The following is a 21,865-nucleotide window of genomic DNA, read 5'->3' as shown; positions in this document are numbered from 1 at the left end:
GCCCACCATGCAGATAGCTACTCCATACTCTCTATTGACTGGTCAACAACAACATGGGAAGCAGACTCTATACATCACTAGGACATACCACTTTCTTTAGTCACTTAGACCATACTGTGTCCAATGTTGCGTCGGACGTTGCTCAATCATCATCTTAAAGCAACCCTCCAGCCCTGGACAATATAAAATGGTCACACCACTTCTCTGACTACCTGATGCATGCTGTTCATTAGTATGCATCATTAGTCTAGGACACTATACCTGTTTTCATTGGCCAGTGCTGCTCATGTAAGTAGCATTGTCCACTCAGAGTTGTATGCAGAGTCTTAGACTACTGATGCATAGTATTGCACAGTGTGCATCAGGTAGTCAGAGAAGCAGTGCAGCCATCTTTGTTTCTTCAGGGCCAGAGGATTATTTTAAAGAAACACTGCCAAAACATAGATAACATTCTGGTATTATTTAGACTGTACATGGCATTCCTGTACATGCATTTGCTTGCAGCACAACATTAAACACATGTCTACCACATTCATGTGTGCCCTTACAACACATCCAGAGAAACAACCTCAGCAAAATCTGCATGAAACATATTTGCAACAAAAATCCAAATAAAAAATATAATAATCTACCAAACCTGACTACAGAAAAGGCAAGTAAAGCATAGAATACTGTTCACCAGCAGTAAATCGAGAGTGAAACAGGACTACACAGGTAAAACAGGTAGCTGAGATACATTTCAAAGTGGTATATGTCTGGATTTTGTAGATTCTGCACCTAAAATCTGTGACAAATTACAGCACAGAACTCAAGGCATATTGCAGATTTGCAAAGGATGAAATCTGTGGGAAAATGGGTAGAAAACTTGAGTGCAAAACCCTCATATAATGTGGATTTTCTATGGATTTTCAGCATAATCAGCAGATTAGCTCTTGTAGCGTGTCAGAATGTGAGGTGATTGATGTAATGACGGCGGTGGCTCCGCTGTTACCCTCACACGGACGTCGGCAGACAGTTAAGTTAAATTAAAGTCTCCGGTGTGGCGTTGGGCTACCCGGGAGGTCGACAGGGTATGATGGTCTTGATGTTCTCAGGTTCGTGACGCTAGTCTGCATACGAATCGAAATCCATTCCAGACAAAATAAAACAAAGGGAAAAATAAAATAGAATGGGAAAAGAGCCTTCCTGCTAGAGTGCAGTGTGGTATACCTCAGTGCAGGTGTGGTGATGGTGAGAAGGGAACTCCAGGAGTCATGATTATCATTAAACAGTAAAACAATTTATTTGCATCAATATATCTTCAACAGCATGGATTTACTCTGAGGTAGATAGCTGTTGGCAAGTACAGGAACCATATCTGTATATTTGAGCTCAATAACAATTGAAAGTGTGGGGAAACTCGTCTATACACTGTGCTTTGCCCTTCTTTTTCTCTCCTTCACTGATGCTTTATATATAAGTTTCTTTCTCTCTTTCACTTCTGTTGTCCAAGTTATTTCTTTTACATTGCATTTTTTGTTTAACAGCTCATCTTTCTCTATGCTTCCTTCTGTAATCTTTTGTATATATATATCCTTTATTTATATCTTTCTTATCTTAATACAATTCTTCTTTCTATATCTTGCTTTATTTTACTGTTATATAACCTGAGCCTTCTTTTCCTTGCTTTATCTATCTCTGATATAATCACTTTTTTTGGGTACTCACACCTCTTCCTTCTCACCACACTGGCTTTTTTCACTTCTTCAACAATCCAACTTCAACTCCCCTACTCCTGCCACTCCCCTCTCTTTTAACTTATTTCTCTAAACCAACCCATTTGGAGTGCTTAGCCTCCAACTACAGGACAGCTATCTCCTTGCTAGCCAACTAACCAATAGGGTACAGAGCGAATTGCCAAACCAAAGATGAGTCAAAAACAAGCAAGATATGAACATCTTAAAGTCATACACATACATTTAGAAAGTGACCCAATTACTTATGTAGTGTCCAACTCTGGGACAATACACAATACACTGGGACAATATGAACTCACCCTAAATCATTCTGTGCTTTCTCTTTGTCTTTTAGACTCTACTGGACAGATGTATGGTTGAATCACAAGGGGACAAGAAGAACTGGGATTATTTTGTGAGTTATCAACCGTGCACATTATTTTAGCTATATAAAAGTTAGGGCAAAAATTGATGGGTACATGCACTAATACACTCACCACTATAGAGCATATTAGCGCATGAACCACATTTTTTTTTAATATTTTTTTTAAAGCAGGAAGGTAGGTCCTGCCCTATCTTTTCTGCATGTAGTATTAATGTGCAAGAATCCTGATAGTGAAAATGAAACCATTTAAATCAATTGTTTTGTTTCATCGCTTTCTGTAGCCATGATTTTTATGGCTGCAAAACGGGACACCCCAAGAGCATGGCCTGATAGGCATTCGACTATGACAACCCTGGGGTCTTTCAAAAGGCCCCCAGCTGCCATGACACCTGCACAGCTCCCCACGATCTCATTACGGGTGGAGCCGTACAGGACCTTGGAACATCGACCGGGGGATTTAAATGACGCTGTCAGAATTGATGTTGGGATTTAAAAGTTTAATGGCTTCATTGAGTGGCGTGGCTTATCGGAGCTTTTGCGGGTGGATGACAGGTGTAAGAAACAGCCGGCGCCCTCGTTGTATAAAGAGAGATCGCCACACGATCTCTCTTCATACATAACCCAATGCTGCAGGACGTAACTCTACATCCTATAGCGTTAGGGGGTTAACCTATTTATATACAGCGCTTGTTCCTGGGTGGTAATCTCAGTTAATAGTAAAAAATACAGCATGGCATTAAAGCTCCTCTGCTTGCAATCTAGCAGGAGCAGGTCGGGTGCCCAGCTGTTAGAGACAGCCAAGGACCCAGAGGAGGAGACAGAAGTGGTTTGCAACTCTTTCTGCCTTCATTTTTGCAGGCTAGATAGCATTCAATGAGCGCTATGTGGAGAATAGACCTGGCGATCATGTGACTGCTGGCAGCAGCCGTCATGGCAGAGTTGCAAGGTCTTAGACCCCAGTTCAGCTCTGCTAGTAGCTATAGTCAGTACAGGGGGATGCTTTTTCCTGTAATTGGGGCTCCTATGGATTCCCTAATTACTGTGGAAAACTGAGAAATTAGAAAAGAAAATTACTATGATTGTGAAGTGCAACATTTCCTGAATTATCTCAGCGAAAAAATAAGATTTTGATCATTACATGGAAATCTGCGAACCTTTGTTGTAGAAATGTAGATATTAATTTTCATGAATAGATGTTAATTTGACTCTTTTTTTTCCGATCACCAGATTGAGTACAACTTCCGCTACCTACAATGTCCTGACTCCTTTAGGAAGGACAAATGCTTTAAGGGTGAACGCTATTATGAGCCTCTTATCACTTTAAACGTAAGACACTCAGCTTCCTGTGAAGTATAACTCATGATGTCATTTTATGGGGTCCTTCATTTACTTTGTACTGCCATTGCATGTTATACATGTTTTTGTTGGTTTTTTTGAACATTCAGTTTCTATTGAAAAGGTTTTTCAAATGTTTACAAAATAGGAAAGTAGACAGACATTCGCTTATCATTGATGTGGTGTACAACCAAAAATTTATACAAACCTATATATAGTATAACTTGAATATGATATAAGGTAAAAAGAAAAACAATATAAATATAGATGAGCGAGTATACTCGCTAAAGGCAATTTCTCGAGCGAGCATTGCCTTTAGCGAGTATCTGCCTCGCTCGAGACTGCAGGTTCGGGTGCCAGCAGCGGGCACGGAGCTGCGGGGGAGAGCGGGGAGGAACGGAGGGGAGATCTCTCTCCCCCCCGCTCCCTCCTGCTGACTGCCGTTACTCACCACTCCCTCGCGCCGGCACCCGAACCTTCTGTCTCGAGCGGGGGAGATACTCGCTAAAGGCAATGCTCGCTCGAGCAATTGCCTTTAGTGAGTATACTCGCTCATCTCTAAATATAAAAGAACTTGTGAATCAGGTCAACAAACCAAAACCCAAAATTACATACTGAGAAAAGTTAAAGTTAGTAAGAAATTGGCATATAGCTGAAATAGCTTTCAATGCAAAAAGTGTTATTAGTTTGTATAAACTATGGAAATGACACATTTTATTATTGTATATACTGTGAGCACTCGGTCAGAAGAGCGGAGATTGGCTGCCTGCAGACGGCCGGGTTGGATCCCGCTGCAAAATTCTCGCAGCAGGATGCGGGCCCGTGCCCCTGCAGAGGCCTGCAGCTCACCCACTCCCGGTGTCTTCCATCCCCTGCTATGTGCCGGCTGCCGGTCAGCTGGCGCATGTGCAGAGCGAAGTCGGCCCAGCATTACGCGCAAAAAAAAATGTTATGCGTGTGCGGGAAATAATTGGCATGACCACATCCACTGCCACCCATATGTTCTATCTCTTGTAGGTGCGATTTTTATTTTTATTTTTCCCCGCACACACGTTGCATTTTTTTTCAGCGCAGAAAAATGCATGAATCTCCGCTTGTTTGACCGAGCCCTGAGAATCCACCATTCCACATAATGCATGATATATTTATGTACAGCAATTCTGCAAAATACAACTTTGCATCTCTATTAACCTGTTCACCCACTGCACAGGAGTAAAGAAGGCATGGCGGATATGAGAAGCGTACACAGAAATCATAGTTCCATGGCAAAAATAATAAAACAAAAAAGACCCCCACAAATTAACTTTTTGTGATTTAACGATAATGTCCACCATGATTTCATAATTAATGTTGATAGGGATCAGAGCTGCATTTCTTACACATAGTGCTTCAGATCCCCTGCTTTCCTCATATGCACCTTTCACACGACCTCTTTCACACGGGCGGCAGCGATATCGCCACAAGAAAATCGCAGCGATATTGCATCTGTGTCCTGTGCGATATCGCTGTGTTTTCTAACGCCAATATCGCAATTTTGTTTCGCTGCAAAGTCATGTGACTTTGTAGCGCTCTTTTGCTGGGATTTTTGGGGTGGGGCGGGAAATATAAGCCTTACCCTAAAAATAGGGCCTAAAAAGAAAAAAGATCACCTAACAGGCACTGTCAGCTCCGCTGTGCGTCTCTTACGCAGCTCTGACAGACTTGCTTGTAGTTTTCAGCCACCACTTCCTGGTTTAGAGGTTTAAAATCAAAAACCCAGCCTCCAGGAAGCGCTGGCTCTGATTAGTTCTCGAGCGCTGTGGCTTAGCCAATCACAGTAGCGCTTGATGAATCAATCACAACCATCGCATTGAATGGCTGTGATTGGTTCATCGATCGCTGCTGTGATTGGCTAAGCCACAGCCCTTGAGAACCAATCAGAGCCAGCGCTTCCTGGAGGCAGAGTTTTTGAACCTCTAATCCAGGTGGCGCTGCCTGAAGACTTCAAACAAGTGTCGTGGACCTGCGAGGAGAAGTGCGGCAAAGCAGACATCTGTTAGGTGATGTATTGTGTTTTTAATTTTTTTTAATGCAGCCAGGGCTTATTTTCGGGGTAGGGCTTTGTTGTGCGACTTTGTAGCGACACAAAATCATGATATTGCCACGAGAAAACACAGTGATATCACACAGAACACAGATGCAATATCACTGCGATTTTCTGGCGGATTATCGCTGTTGTTCGTGTAAAAGAGGCCTTATGGAAAGGAACAAAATTAGGATCCCCTTGTTCTCAGCAATGATGGGGTTCCCAGAGGTTTAACCCACATATAACGTTCCTTAATAAACTCTCTTATTGACAGGTTATAGAATTATAAATAAATAGGATTTTTGAGAATCAACCCCTTTAACAGAAAACATTCTGGCTTGCCATTTCCAACCACCAGGGGGTGTAAACTGCATGCAGATTTATAGATCTAGTATTGAACTCAATGCTCAGTCTAAAAATCTATTACAATCTACCAACATCATATTTATGTCCACATACTTTCCACGCTTGTGTGTCATCTGAATGCCGTATTCTAAGATGTTCTGTGCAAACTGTAACTTTTTGCCCAATGTTACCATTGTAGGCTATGGTGCAACACAGCCGCGTGGAACTCTTATCTCATCCGGTTTGTAAAGAATTTTTGCTCATGAAATGGTATGTAGAAGACTAGGCGATATGAGTCATTGAGAATGCATGCTGTTACAACAGCTTCTGTGTATTAGTGATGCTGTTTACAGTTTTATTAAAGGGAATCTGTCACCATATTTTTGCCGCCCTCACTGAGAGCCTCATAAGGTAGTGACAGTCACACTGATCGCAGCGATATGTCTGCTATGTGTATCTGTGCAGTAGTTTTGGAGAAACTTACATTTTATTAGCAGCAGCCAGACATAGAACTTGTCCTCTATATTCATGAGCTGCAGACTAGTCCCGCCTCCCGACCACTGATTGACAGCTTTCTCTATACACAGTAGGGTTAGATGTACAATTACGTTTTTTTCATCCATGTGTAGTCTGTTAAAAGATATCAACTACACATACACACAGACAGCATACGGACCCATATCATTCAATGAAGTTTTTTTTCCCCACAGAAACAGACTCCGTGAAAAACCCATCGCATGCACTCTTTTGATCCGTTTTATGTATGAGACTCGCCCATTCAAATCAATAGGGAGAGAAAAAATAACAGACAGCACATGGATGCCATCCATGTACAGTCCGTGTGCTGTCCTTTTTTTTTTGTTTTTAAAGATGCAGAAAAAAGTAATTGGGCTCGTTTTGTTTTTTGTTTTTTTTTGTGGATGTGAAAAACACATCATACAGAGAAAAAAACGGACACAAGGGCCAAATATGGACGGAATACAGAGGCTACACTGAGATGCACATATATGAATAAACATCAGTTTTTTGCAGATGTAACTCAGACTTTTTTTTAGTACAAGTCTAAGCCTAGCGTATATATGTACGCATACACATACTCTCGTCTGAATGCACCCTAAGGTGAGGCCAGCTGTAGCATATGAATACAGAGGACTACTTTCTGTATTTCTCTGTCTGTCTGCTACTGATAAAAATAGGAGTTTCTCTCAAACTACTGCATTATATAAATATATATATATATATATATATATATATATATATAAAAGTATCTCTATAGGCTACCTTAATTTAAATATTAAAAATATATATTATATAATTTTTTTAAAAATATTTAAATTAAGGTGGCCTATAGAGATATGGCAAAAAATAAAGTGACAGCTGTACAGCAAGACACCTTCCTAATTTGTTACATCTGCTAATAGTAATGTTAGGGTAATGTTAGGGTAAAGTTTTAGCTTTAGCTTTAAATTCCAACTGCAAGTTGGTGCTCAAAACTGATGCAACATAGTATCTTAGGCTGAAATAAGAAAAATGTCCATCCAGTTCAGCTTGTTTCCACCCCTTCTTCTTTGTTGATCCAGAGGAAGGCAAAAAAAACCCAGTGGGCAGAAGCCAATTTACCCTCATTCTAGGGGATTAAAATTCCTTCCCGATGTATATTATGAGATTTCCAATTACACAAGCTACAGCAGTAATATTAATAATCACTATACTAATAAACATTAACTACTCTCAGTCATATTTGCCATGTACTAATAATATTTGTCCTGACAATCTACACATTTGTGTTTTTTCCGACCAAAAATACCTCCAAATATATGATTTCCCTAGATCTCCCTACTTCGGCGTGTTGATTCAATACTGAATGGAATACGTCCTGAAATAAAATAAAGAAATATAGCTTACAGGTCCAAACATAAATATGCATAATAAGAGACATACCGGAAAACAAGACCATTTTCGGTGAAAGTCCTGAATGAAGGTTTATTTAAAGGAAAAAAAATTGAAGGTGTCTTGTCTTGTAGTTGAAAGTTGAGTTTTTTGGGCCACCCTAATATATACAGGGCTGCAAAAACATGGTGACACATTCCCTTTAATGATACATTTTGTATGGCGCGCACAGTGCAGACCTTTCCATTGGGTAAAATGTAATGGAGGTTTTTATTGAAACCATGGTTCCGCTCATGATAAAGTTGCATTTTGAAGCCACTAGTGGAAAAAACCTGATGAGAAACCAAAATGTTGGGGGCGGGGGAGTGCACTGTACCACCATATTGTGTACTTGGAAGTAAGGCTATTTTCACATGTATCAGATTTGTTCAACCTGCTCAGTGTATCTGGATAGGTTTACTTCTACAGCAAGTACATGGAATTTTTACAAAAACTCCATTCAATGTATGCAAGGACAAAACCTAAGAGTCCATGCACCCAACATTGGCATATTACAGACCTGTATGCATTCTGTGAGCAGTTGTATGGGCATATTTGTATATCTTTGTACTGTATATAATCAGATGCATACTGAAGTGCTCTATAGACTCATAGCATGGGCACCATGTTATGGATATATATAACACAGATCTGTAATACAGCCATGTGTCTGAGGCCTAAGGGGCTATTCAGCCAGTAACATTTATCACCTATCCCCTGAATGCTTGACCAAATCTCACTTCGCCTCATTATGATATTGCAAGTGGAGTATACCTGCATTCCCCCATATTCTTGTAATTCGACATTTTTCATCCTATTTCCCTATGGATTACCCCTTTAATCAGACACTCCATTCATTAATGTATTACTCTTTTATCAGACTTTTCAGAACTTTGATGAAAGATTTGAAGCAAGATTTTAGCTAAGTTCTACCCAAAATATGGGTCCACTAGTCCTGAACACTGATGTATAACACTGTCTACGGGCCATAGAAGTCTTTTATGGCTATTAGGCTGTGTTAGTGGTTTTGGTGAACTTTCAGTTTGGTTCAAACTAATTTAGACCAAACTTAACTTTTTTCAAAACTTTGGCAAATAGGTCAACCAAACTTTTAAAAAGTTTACTCATCTCTCCTTTTCAGAACAGCTGTTTTACATTTTTGCTTGTTTTGCAGGAGAGCATATGGATTTAAAGCACATCTTCTAAACTTGGCCGTTTACTCATTGGGACTCATTCCTCTTACACTTCTGATAGTAAAAGGTGTGACACCTAGCAGCACCAATTCAACTGCAGGACCGAAAGATTTATATCTTGAGGTATTAATTCATTATTCTCCTTTATTTAGGAGGTTTTTGCATCATTGTGCACACCATGTAGTTTACTCATGCTTTAGCATTAACCCCCTGAGGACAGAGCCATTTTATTATTTGTAGTTTTTGTTTACTGCTCACATTCAAAAACTCCTACCCTGATGTAGCTGCATGAGGGCTTGTTTTTCAATGGTATCATTTAATGTATCATATATTGTATAGAAACATTTTTAAAAATCCCTTCTAAGTGTAAGTGCGACACTTTTGGAGGAGTCTTGTTTTCACAGTGTACACACTTCTTAAATATCTTTAAAAGAAATTATCCCCTGCGGGCCATAACTTTTTTCTATCAATGAAGCTATGTGAAGGCTAGTGTTTTGCAAGGCAACATGTGGTTTCTATTGGTACCATTGTGGGGTACATATGATATTTTGACACCTTTTTTTACATTTTTTCTTGGAGACTGGATGACCGAAAAAAGCACAATTCTGGCAAATGTATTACTTTTCGGATGGTGTTTACCATGCAGTATACATGATGCATTATTTTAATAGACTGGACTTTTATAGAAGTGGAAATACCAATTTGTTTAATCAATTATTTTTTCTAATTATGAAAACTTTTTTTTTACTCATTTTTAATTTTTTTAAAGTCCTATAAGGAGGCTTGAATTTGTACTCATTTGATCGCCTGTACAGTATAATGCAATACTGTAGTATATTGCAGTATATTGTATTTTTAAAGGCAAATACTCATGGCAATTCTGGGGGCCTTCACACAAGCTTGGCAGGCACACAAGCCAAGATGAGAAATAATACATCTGTTTCTCCCTGATCACTTTCTCTATGCTCTGCTAACGCTTTCATGATGCATCAGTACAGCATTACATTACCAGCTAGAGACCGTACCATCTCTGCCTGCTGGGACAATACTACCATTACCTTCTGTATTTTATATTCACCAAAATAAGCTACAGAGCATAATTGCACAGTCAGGAGCTGTTATCATCTTAAATATAACTGAGAGGACATTTAATCATCCTAGTAAAGCGGTCTTCACACTGGCTTGAAAATCAGGTGAGATTTGTGCATTGTGATACGCACAAATCTTGCACAGATATGAACCCCATTCTTTTGAATGGAGTCATACACATGAGTAATGTTTTCCTGCATGGCACCGCAATGCGATGCAGGAAACAAATCACAGCATGTTCTATCCTCTGCATGCTCTTGCATCACAGCGCCCATTCTTTTGAATAGAGCCGGCGGCAGCATCGCGAGGTCTCCCACTAAAAGCAATGGAAGAAACTCCACAATCCTTTGCCACGGTCGATACCCGAGGGGGCGGATTGCTTCTTCCCTTAAGTGATATGAGGCTGTTTTGACATTAAAACGCGTCAGGAAATTTGCATGTTGGGGAGCACAATATGGGGGCGGATTCACGGCCCCATATCTCGCTCGCCAGTGTGAAGTTAGCCTCACTGTGATATGAGTTTCTGAACCTCCTATGAAAAGCTTAAGGATTTGTGCTGACTAAAAAATTGACTTTTTAGGAGAACATAAAGCCAAGTAAATCTCAGGTAGTCAGAATGAGATTACATGACCAACTGAAAAGAAGGACTCCAGAAAGTTTCAGATAGAAAGATATAACTAAGAAAGGTAATACTAACGTCATACTAGGTAATACGTCAATATTAGAGATGAGCGAGCACACTCGGATAAAGCAGTTACTCGAGCGAGCATCGCTCTTCCCGAGTAACTGCTTACTGGTCCGAGCAGGCTCGGGTGGGCGGCGGGGGCTAGCTCGCCCCCTGCCACCTTCCCGAGCCTACTTGGACCAGTAAGCAGTTACTCGAGAAGAGCGATGCTCGCTCGAGTAACTGCTTTATCCGAGCGTGCTCACTCATCTCTAGTCAATATGTATTGGGGCACTAGTTACATTATGAATTTATAAGATTCCCTGGAGTGACTCTTTAAGTATTACCTGAATATTTGTCTTATGGGTCAACTTTTATTCACAGTGGCTATAATATACTATAGTATAATACACAGTAGGACGATGACAAAGTAAATGATGAGATGTAATGGAAGGTATCTGATATCTTTGTCTTGTTTTCTTTCAGGACACGTATTTTGCACGCACGTGCTTGAGCATTGTAATGATCATGAATATCTTTGGGCTTCTAAAAGAATTGGTTCAGATGTATCAACAGGTATGTTACATTAGTAAGAAATGATAGGCAGAACTCTGCAGACAATACCAAGCCTAAGGGCGCCCACCCACTGGCGTTTTTTTTACCTGCGTTTGCGTTTTGCGTTTTGCGTTTTTCCTGCACAGGCATAGAGATAACATGTGTTCCTGTCCACTGGCGTTTTTTTTTTGGTCCGTTGCGATTTTTAACATAGGAACTGTCAGTTGCATATGTGTCCTTATTTTTCTCTTAATGCACCCATGAATGGCAATGGAAATTAACGAAAAAGCCGCGAAAACGCCGCAAAAAACGCCGCGAAAAACGCACGGAAAAATCGCGGAAAACGTGCCGAAAACGCTGCATTTTTCACGCACGGAAATCGCAAACGCCAGTGGGTGGGCGCCCTTAGACCCGATATTGTCTGCAGAGTTCTACTTGATATTTTAAAGTGATCCTCCAATCCCGGACTAACAAAGATGGCTTCTCTGACTACCTGATATACACTGTGCATCAATATGCATCATTAGTCTAAGACGCTACACCTGATTTGATTAACCCGTAGTGTCCACATGAGCAGCGCTGACCGGTCAGAACCGTGTATAGCGTCTTAGACTACCGATGCAAACTAATGTATAGTGTGCATCAGGTAGTCGGAGAAGCAGTGTGGCCTGGAGGGTCGCTTTAAAGAGTGGGACCTTAATATAGCATTAGGCTTTTAATAACAGAGTCTTGTGAGTTGTCTTCTGTCATTTAAGCCAACCCTTCAGTTTCGGGACAAAATTCTGTCTCGTGCCTGGAGGGAAATGGGCATATTGCCTGTAGTTGTTCTTCTATGCAGCTGCCCCTCCAATCCACCAGTTCCAGGTTCTGACTTCAGCCGTCCAAGATGGCCACAACAATTGTCTAACTAGCTAATGCACACTGACGGCTTTCTGATTAACCAGCATTGATCATCTGGGCCTAATCAGAGAGCTGAGTAGTTTAATGCTACCAATGCACTGTGGGGATTAAGTAATCTGGAACTGCATCAACCATCTTGGATGGCCATAAAGGGACCTGGAACCCACAGATCAGAGAAATGTCAGGAAAGCATACCTTTAGGTAATATACTTCCTCCCCTTTTAGTACCAGGACAGACTTTTGTCCCGAAACTGGATTGTTGTTTTAAGAGATGACTCAAAACAATTCTATTTATTACAGAAAGTTCCCTGCCCACCATATTTGTAGCCTTAAAGTCTATAATGGGCCTTTTACTAATTGTACTAATGGCCACTAAAGAGTAAAGAGGCTATTGGGCTCCCACAAGTATTACAGCATTGCATCCACGGCCTGCCTTATAGTTATGCCGAAGCTACTCATTGAAGCTGGAGTGGACAACACTTTTCTACCCAACTAAAAAGACTAATAGGGATGGAAACCTTGTGAAACATAGACAAAAGTGGTCTCCGTTAAAGGCATTAGTTCCATCCAGGTTTCCGTCTCAATGTCATCGTCGACTTGATAGAGATTGGGGACATGTCTATCTGCTAGTTGCAAACCTATCTCAGCTCCGAGTTGGCTTAGGTTTCTGTTAATGTACACCAGTCTCTGTCTACGTTATTGTAAATGTGACTCCTTAAAGCTAGGCCCCATCCACGATTTTAAAATACATGGCTCCTGGCGTAAACCTCCAAAAAGTTGCAATTGTGACTTTTGTATCCTAGATAACTGGCATAGAAACAGATGATAGATATGCCCCATTGTGTTTGTTACATATTGAAGGGCAGTTTTATAACTTCAGTCTTGGATATACAAGGCTAAATCCAATCTGCTCTAATTACCGTAATTAATGCATTGAACTGTTTATTATAATATTTTATATTCTACATGGTTTTATATTTTAGAAACTCAAGTATCTAATGGACGGCAGTAATATTATAGACTGGTCAATCTATGTTACCTCGATCCTTTTTGCATCAGCTGTCTGTACAAATCCTCTTTTTGTGGCCAGTTGGAGATGGCAATGTGCAGCCATCGCTGTGTTTACATCATGGGTCAACTTTTTGATTTACCTTCAAAGGTAATAAATCATAAGAATCCGTAGGTATAAAAGGTCATATCATATCATGTATGCTGACGGTCTCAGACTAGAATGGAACGCAGCTATAACAAGAGAAATGGTAATGCCCAGTTGTCAAGTAATTCTTCCATTCAAGGAGGCACTAAAGAAGAAGAGCACAATGCAGACTTCGAAGAAAAGATGCTCCAGAATTTCTATCTAATATGGAGCATAAGTATTCCGTAAAATAGACAAATCAGGTGAGGCAGGTCATTTTAAAGGAAACAGCACCATACACTAAGTTATGGTGGTGTTCAGGGAGGTGATGTGGAACTGGAGGATGTATTTGCTCCTTGTACCTAACTTTTCTAAAATTGAGCTAGGATCATCAAAAGGAGGCCCTCTGATTTACTTTGTTTACACCAGAAAGTGGTTTACATTGTAGCGGAAAGCTATGGCAGCTCGTAGCTGGTGTAGATTTCACAGTCTTGAGCACTCATTGGCTAGACATGCGCCAAATGTAATAAGAGGCTTGCTCCTCACCGCAAGATGCTCTTCACTTAGACTGGTTTTTATACTTTGCTATATTTTCCCTTATGTTTCTAATTTTATCCACAATTTTTCATTACAAAGAATAACAGTTTGAGTAAAAAGCTTTTGAAATATTGACATGAATTCTATTTAGGTAGATTATGTCCCCCTTTTGCTTTATGGAGGTTATCTCGTGAAGACAACCCCTGTCCATATGCCCCCTCAGGACATATGAAGGTTCCAGAAGGAGGTCCATCATTTGAGATCCACCTCTTAGAACCAGAATACTCTGGTGGACTTCCAGTCTCATGGATGGACATTCATATATATCTGGCTGAACACAGCATTACCTAGTAAAATTAGCTGTTGGCCAGAAGTGTTAGAAGTAGAGATGAGCGAGCCCACTCGTTTAAGGCTGATGCTCGATCGAGCATCGGTCTTGTTGAGTAACTGATCACTTGACCGAGCACCATGGGTGGGGGCGGTGGGGGGCCCCCTCTACGCCTAAAGAAGATTTCTACACAACATATAAGGGGGTTCTTTACTGTAAGAGCAGTGAGACTATGGAACTCTCTGCCCGAGAATGTGGTGATTGTGAATTCAATAAAAGAATTCAAGAGGGCCCTGGACGCCTTTCTTGAGAGATACAATATTATAGGTTATAGACATTAATTACTTCAGAACGGTCGGTGATCCGGGGATTATTCTGATTGCCGGATTTTTTCCCCCCCTAAATAGGGAGAATTGGCTTTTACCTTGTTGTATTTTTTTTTGCCTTCCTCTGGATCAACATTGGGGAAGGGGGGGGGGGGGTAATAGGCTGAACTGGATGGACATATGTCTTTTTTTAGCCTTAAATACTATGTTAAAATACAAAAGAAAAAGGTAATCTGGCATGGAAGATTATACATTTCGAACTGTAAGGTTCTTACTAGAGATGAGCGAGCGTGCTCGTTCGAGTATTAGGGTGTTCGAGATGCTCGTTACTCGAGACGAGCACCACACGGTGCTCGACTCCATTACATTTCCTTCCCAGAGAAATTTGCGCGCTTTTCTGGCCAATAGAAACACAGGGAAGGCATTACAACTTCCTACTGTGACATTCCAGCCCTATTCCACCCCCCTGCAGTGAGTGGCTGGGGAGATCAGATGACACCCGAGTATTTAAATCTGCCCCTCCCGCGGCTCGCCACAGATGCACGCTGAGAAAGATCAGGGAAAGTGCTGTCTTGCTGTAGCTGCTATAGGGAGAGTGTTAGGTGTTGTTTTAGTCTTCAAGAACCCCAGCGGTCCTTCTTAGGGCCACATCTGACCGTGTGCAGTACTGTTGAGGCTGCTTTTAGCAGTGTTGCACAATTTTTTTTTTTGTATATCGGGCATGCAGACCATAGCGTCCTCAGTCTGCAGTCATTTTACAGAGTATAGGGGCAGTACTGATGAGGCCGGGACAGTGGTACAGGGAAAGAGATATACTGGCTATATAGGCAGTGGGCTTTTTCAAAAAATTGGAAAAAAATACTATATTTGGGCTGCCTGTGACCGTCTTCAGTTTACTGCGTGTGTGCTGGGGGTAGTAGTCGCTGATTAATACCCAGCCTTGCGCATAATTTTTTCTGACTGCACTGTTCTTTCAATAACCACAGTCATCCTCCAACAGGGAAATCCATACACAGGCTATATCCCAGGCAGTGGGCTTTTTCCCAAAAAGTGGAAAAAAATACTATATTTGGCCAGCCTGTCTTCAGTTTACTGCGTGTGTGCTGGGGGTAGTAGTCGCTCCTTAATACCCAGCCTTGCACATCCCGCCAGAGGGAAAGAGTATACATATATACGCTGCATACGGTGTCTGTCTGGTTTTTCACCTCACCATTTTAAAAAATTGAAGCAAAATACTTAAGGCCTACCACTGGCCTTTGGCCACTTGACTGGTTCTGCCCTGTGAATTCCAGTAGCTCAGTCATACGCACCTAGGTCTCACTACAGGCTTGCGCATAATTGTTTCCTGGCTCTGCTGTGCGTTCCGTAAGCGAAGTCAGCCTCCAACCACAGGCCAATAAGCGGCACATTTAATTACAGCGTTCTGTTTCTGCTCTACTCGTAATACACCATGCTGAGGGGTAGGGGTAGGCCTAGAGGACGTGGACGGGGGCGAGGACGCGGAGGCCCAAGTCAGGGTATGGGCACAGGCTGAGCTCCTGGTCCAGGTGTATCGCAGCAGACTGCTGCGGGATTACGAGAGAGGCAAGTTTCTGGGGTCCCCAGATTCATCTCACAATTAATGGGTCCACGCGGTAGACCTTTATTAGAAAATGAGCAGTGTGAGCAGGTCCTGTCGTGGATGGCAGAAAGTGCATCCAGCAATCTATCGACCACCCAGTCTTCTACGCCATCCACAGCTGCAACTCTGAATCCTCTGGCTGCTGCTCCTCCTTCCTCGCAGCCTCCTCACTCCATGAAAATGACACATTCTGAGTAGCAGGCAGACTCCCAGGAACTGTTCTCGGGCCCCTGCCCAGATTGGGCAGCAATTGTTCCTCTCCCACCGGACGAGTTTGTCGTGACCGATGCCCAACCTTTCGAAAGTTCCCGGGGTCCGGGGGATGAGACTGGGAACTTCCGGCAACTGTCTCAAGAGCTTTCAGTGGGTGAGGAGGACGATGACGATGAGACACAGTTGTCTATCAGTGAGGTAGTAGTAAGGGCAGTAAGTCCGAGGGAGGAGCGCACAGAGGATTCGGAGGAAGAGCAGCTGGACGATGAGGTGACTGACCCCACCTGGTTTGCTAAGCCTACTGAGGACAGGTCTTCAGAGGGGGGGGGGCAAGTGCAGCAGCAGGGCAGGTTGGAAGAGGCAGTGCGGTGGCCAGGGGTAGAGGCAGGGCCAGACCGAATAATCCACTAACTATTTCCCAAAGCGCCCCCTCGCGCTATGCCACCCTGCAGAGGCCGAGGTGCTCAAAGGTCTGGCAGTTTTTCACTGAGACTGCAGACGACCGACGGACTGTGGTGTGCAAGGTTTATCTCGCCAAGATCAGCTGGGGAGCCGCCACCACCAGCATGCGCAGGCATATGATGGCCAAGCACCCCACAAGGTGGGACGAAGGCCGCTCACCGCCTCCAGTTTGCACCACTGCCTCTCCCCCTGTGCCCCAACCTGCTACTGAAATCCAACCCCCCTCTCAGGACACAGACACGACCGTCTCCAGGCCTGCACCCACGCGCTCACCTCCGCTGTTCTCGGCCCCATGCAGCAATGTCTCTCAGCGCAGCGTCCAGCCGTCGCTAGCGCAACTGTTTGAGCGCAAGTACGCCGCCACGTACCCGCACGCTCAAGCGTTAAACGTGCAAATAGCCAAATTGATCAGCCTGGAGATGCTGCCGTATAGGCTTGTGGAAACGGAGGCTTTCAAAAACATGATGGCGGCGGCCCCGCGCTACTCGGTTCCCAGTCGCCACTACTTTTCCCGATGTGCCGTCCCAGCCCTGCACAACCACGTCTTCCGCAACATTGTACGCGCCCTCACCAACGTGGTTACTGCCAAGGTCCACTTAACAACAGACACGTGGACAAGCACAGGCGGGCAGGGACACTATATCTCCCTGATGGCACATTGGGTGAATTTAGTGGAGGCTGGGACCGAGTCAGAGCTGGGACCGCTCACGTCCTACCCACCCCAAGAATTGCGGGCCCCAGCTCGGTGGTGGTATCTGCGGCGGTGTATGCTTCCTCCACTAAACCACCCTCCTCCTCCTACGCAACCTCTGTCTCGCAATCAAGATGTGTCAGCAGCAGCACGTCGCCAGCAGTCGGTGTCGCGCGGCGTGGCAGCACAGCGGTGGGCAAGCGTCAGCAGGCCGTGCTGAAACTACACAGCTTAGGAGAGAAGAAGCACAGGGCCCACGAACTGCTGCAGGGTCTGACAGAGCAGACCGACCTCTGGCTTTCGCCGCTGAGCCTCCAACCGGGCATGGTCGTGTGTGACAACGGCCGTAACCTGGAAGCGGCTCTGCAGCTCGGCAGCCTCACGCACATGCCATGCCTGGCCCACGTCTTTAATTTGGTGGTTCAGCGGTTTCTGAAAAGCTACCCACGCTTGTCAGACCTGCTCGGAAAGGTGCGCCGGGTTAGCGCACATTTCCACAAGTCCAACACGGATGCTGCCACCCTGCGCACCCTGCAACATCGGTTTCATCTGCCAGTGCACCGACTGCTGTGCGGCGTGCCCACACGGTGGAACTCTACGCTCCGCATGTTGGCCAGGCTCTATGAGCAGCGTAGAGCTATAGTGGAATACCAACTCCAACATGGGCGGCGTAGTGGGAGTCAGCCTCCTCAATTCTTTACAGAAGAGTGGGCCTGGTTGGCAGACATCTGCCAGGTCCTTGGAAACTTTGAGGAGTCTACCCAGATGGTGAGCGGCGATGCTGCAATCACTAGCATCACCATTTCTCTGCTATGCCTCTTGAGAAGTTCCCTGCAAAGCATAAAGGCAGATGCTTTGCGCTCGGAAACGGAGGTGGGGGAAGACAGTATGTCGCTGGATAGTCAGAGCACCCTCATGTCTATATCTCAGCGCGTTTTGGAGGGGGAGGAGCATGAGGAGGAGGGGGAAGAGACAGCTTGGCCAACTGCTGAGGGTACCCATGCTGCTTGCCTGTCATCCTTTCAGTGTGTATGGCCTGAGGAGGAGGAGGAGAAGGAGGAGGAGGTTCCTGAAAGTGATCTTCCTAGTGAGGACAGCCATGTGTTGCGTACAGGTACCCTGGCACACATGGCGGACTTCATGTTAGGATACCTTTCTCGTGACCCTCGCGTTACACGCATTCTGGCCACTACGGATTACTGGGTGTACACACTGCTCGACCCACGGTATAAGGAGAACCTTTCCACTCTCATACCCGAAGAGGAAAGGGGTTCGAGAGTGGTGCTATACCACAGGACCCTGGTGGACAAACTGATGGTAAAATTCCCATCCGACAGCGCTAGTGGCAGAAGGCGCAGTTCCGAGGGCCAGGTAGCAAGGGAGGCGCGGAGATCAGGCAGCATGTACAGCGCAGGCAGGGAAACACTCTCCAAGGCCTTTGCCAGCTTCGTGGCTCCCCAGCAAGACTGTGTCACCGCTCCCCAGTCAAGGCTGAGTCGGCGGGAGCACTGTAAAAGGATGGTGAGGGAGTACATAGCCGATCGCACGACCATCCTCCGTGACGCCCCTGCTCCCTACAACTACTGGGTGTCGAAGCTGGACACGTGGCCTGAAACTCGCGCTGTATGCCCTGGAGGTGCTTGCTTGCCCTGTGGCTAGCGTCTTGTCAGAGAGGGTGTTTAGTGTGGCTGGGGGAATCATCACGGATAAGCGTACCCGCCTGTCAACTGACAGTGCCGACAGGCTTACACTCATCAAGATGAACAAAGCCTGGATTTCCCCAGACTTCTCTTCTCCACCAGCGGACAGCAGCGGTACCTAAACAATACGTAGGCTGCACCCGCGGATGGAAGCATCGTTCTCTATCACCATAAAAAACGGGGACCTTCTAGGTTCATCAATCTGTGTATTATATTCATCCTCCTCCTCCTGCTCCTCCTCCTGAAACCTCACGTAATCACGCCAAACGGGCAATTTTTCTTAGGCCCACAAGGCTCAGTCATATAATTTTTGTAAACAATTTTTATACGTTTCAATGCTCATTAAAGCGTTGAAACTTGCACCTGAACCAATCTTTATTTTAACTGGGCTAGTTACAAATTAAGCCACATTAACCAAAGCGATTAATGGGTTTCACCTGCCCTCTTGGTTGGGCATGGGCAATTTTTCTGAGGTACATTAGTACTGTTGGTACACTAATTTTTTTGGGCCCTCACCTACAGTGTAATCCTAGTAATTTTTATGGGCTTTGCCTGCACTCATGGTACAGCAAGGTGTGTGGGGTTGGCCTACACTTTTGCTACATAAATGTAACTGGGGCCTAGTCTATACTGTAACTACTGAAATGTTAAAGAGACTGTGCTCCCCCTATACTGCTGCTAGTGATATGTTACTGGGGCCTGTCTAGACTGCTACTACTACTGAAATGGAACTAATACTGTGCTACCCCTATACTGCTGCTAGTGATATGGTACTGGGGCCTGTCCAGACTGCTACTACTACTGAAATGGAACTAATACTGTGCTCCCCCTATACTGCTGCTAGTGATATGTTACTGGGGCCTGTCTTGACTGCTACTACTACTGAAATGGAACTAATACTGTGCTCCCCCTATACTGCTGCTAGTGATATGTTACTGGGGCCTGTTCTAATGCTACCGCTGAAATGTTACTAATTCTGGGCTCTGCCTATACCGCTGCTAATGCTATGTCACTGGGGTGTGGAAACGGAGGCTTCCCAAAGACATGATGGCGGCGAGGCCATTTCCCACCAACGCGGTTACTGTTAAGGTGCATATAACCACGGACACGTGGAGAGGACACGTAGTGCCTCAAAAACATCCCCCTCCTCCTCCAACAATGAAAACATTCTTGGCAAATACCTTTGCATTGGTCCGTCTGGTGGCAGTCCAAGAATTTCACCTCTAACGACGCAACAAGAGAGCTCCCCCACCATCCCCCCGCCACGACCCACTTAATCCTGGCCACATTCCGAAAACCAACTAAATAAAACCGCGCTACTAGTTCCGCAGTCGCGACCACATTCCCACCAACACGGTTACTGTTAAGGTACATATTACCAGTGTGACTGGGGCATGCACTGTGGGCCGAAGCCCACCTGTATTGTATCTGACGTTAGCTCTGCTGAGCAGGGCACTGCAATGGGATACATTTATGTACCGCCGGTGGGTTCCAGGGAGCCACCCATGCTGTGGGTCCACAGGGACTTCACATTACGGATTTGTACCTGCCAGTGTCTATGTATTAAAAACCCCAGTCAGACTGGGGCATGCAGTGTGGGTCGAAGCCCACCTGCATTTAATCTGACGTTAGCTCTACTATCCGGGGCACTGCATTGGGACAAACTACAGGAGCAATACAGCGCTAATGAGACGTGCACAGCTACGCTAGCATTGGAGTCCGCTGTAGGCACGCGATTGCTGAGGGTTTGTGCAGAGGCCTATGTCCTGGGTGCAGTGAAAGTCCACTTCCTGCCTAGGATTGCTGAATCTGTGGGCCGAGGCCTATGCCGTGGGCGCGGTGCAAGTCTGCCATGTTTGGCCGCTCAGATCAGATCAATTTTTTGTTCATGTCTTGGGCTTCCTAGGAGCCCCCTATGCTGTTGGTGCAAACTTAGTTCCCATCGCGGTGTTTGACCTATCTGGCACAAAGGCACTGACTGACTTGGGTAGGGGGCAGAGTGCTGACGGCTTTCCCCTTGCAGTGTGGATTGAGCTATGCGACAACTTGACAGAATGAATACTGTGTGGCACATGGATTCCCCATTGCTATACCCACGTTTGCATCTCCTGACGGAGGTGGCACAGGATTGGAGTTCTCATTGCTTCTGTACAGCATCGTGGGCTATCGCCCCGCCCCTTTTAAAGAGGGTCGCTGCCTGGCCCTGCCAACGCTCTGCAGTGTGTGCCTCCAGTTCCTCCTCATGGCAGACGCACTTATAAATAAACATGAGGGTGGTGTGGCTATGAGGCCAGCGCGTGGCATGAGGGCAGCTGAAGGCTGCGCAGGGACATTTTGGTGTGCGCTGTGGACACCGGGTCGTGTGGGGGGGGGGGCAGCATGTAACCCAGGAGAAGTGGCAGCGGAGTGTCATGCAGGCAGTGATTGTGCTTTGTTGGAGGTAGTGTGGTGCTTAGCTAAGGTATGCATTGCTAATGAGGGCTTTTCAGAAGTAAAAATTGTTGGGGGGGGGGCATTCTTGCCGCTATTATGGCTTAATAGTGGGACCTGGGAACTTGAGATGCAGCCCAACATGTAGCCCCTCGCCTGCCCTATCCGTTGCTGTGTCGTTCCCATCACTTTCTTGAATTTCCCAGATTTTCACAAATGAAAACCTTAGCGAGCATCGGCGATATAC

At 44.7% G+C, this 21,865-nt stretch overlaps 1 protein-coding gene across 2 annotated transcripts in view; it reads left to right on the top strand.

Annotated features, from left to right (window-relative positions):
* TRPA1 (transient receptor potential cation channel subfamily A member 1) overlaps nt 1-21,865 on the top strand; it is a 104,846-nt gene that overhangs the window by 65,097 nt on the left and 17,884 nt on the right. For both annotated transcript variants that reach the window (XM_066578576.1, XM_066578575.1), the window contains exons 16-21: nt 2,071-2,130; nt 3,328-3,426; nt 6,045-6,115; nt 8,949-9,090; nt 11,207-11,296; nt 13,159-13,334. In XM_066578576.1, the coding sequence (XP_066434673.1) occupies nt 2,071-2,130; nt 3,328-3,426; nt 6,045-6,115; nt 8,949-9,090; nt 11,207-11,296; nt 13,159-13,334 (638 nt within the window). The remainder of the gene's footprint in view (nt 1-2,070; nt 2,131-3,327; nt 3,427-6,044; nt 6,116-8,948; nt 9,091-11,206; nt 11,297-13,158; nt 13,335-21,865) is intronic.

This window comes from Eleutherodactylus coqui, chromosome 9 (genome assembly GCF_035609145.1).
Source record: "Eleutherodactylus coqui strain aEleCoq1 chromosome 9, aEleCoq1.hap1, whole genome shotgun sequence".
Lineage (NCBI taxonomy): Eukaryota > Metazoa > Chordata > Amphibia > Anura > Eleutherodactylidae > Eleutherodactylus > Eleutherodactylus coqui.
Note: the sequence above shows the minus strand (reverse complement) of the source record. Positions and strands in the feature narration are given on the sequence as shown.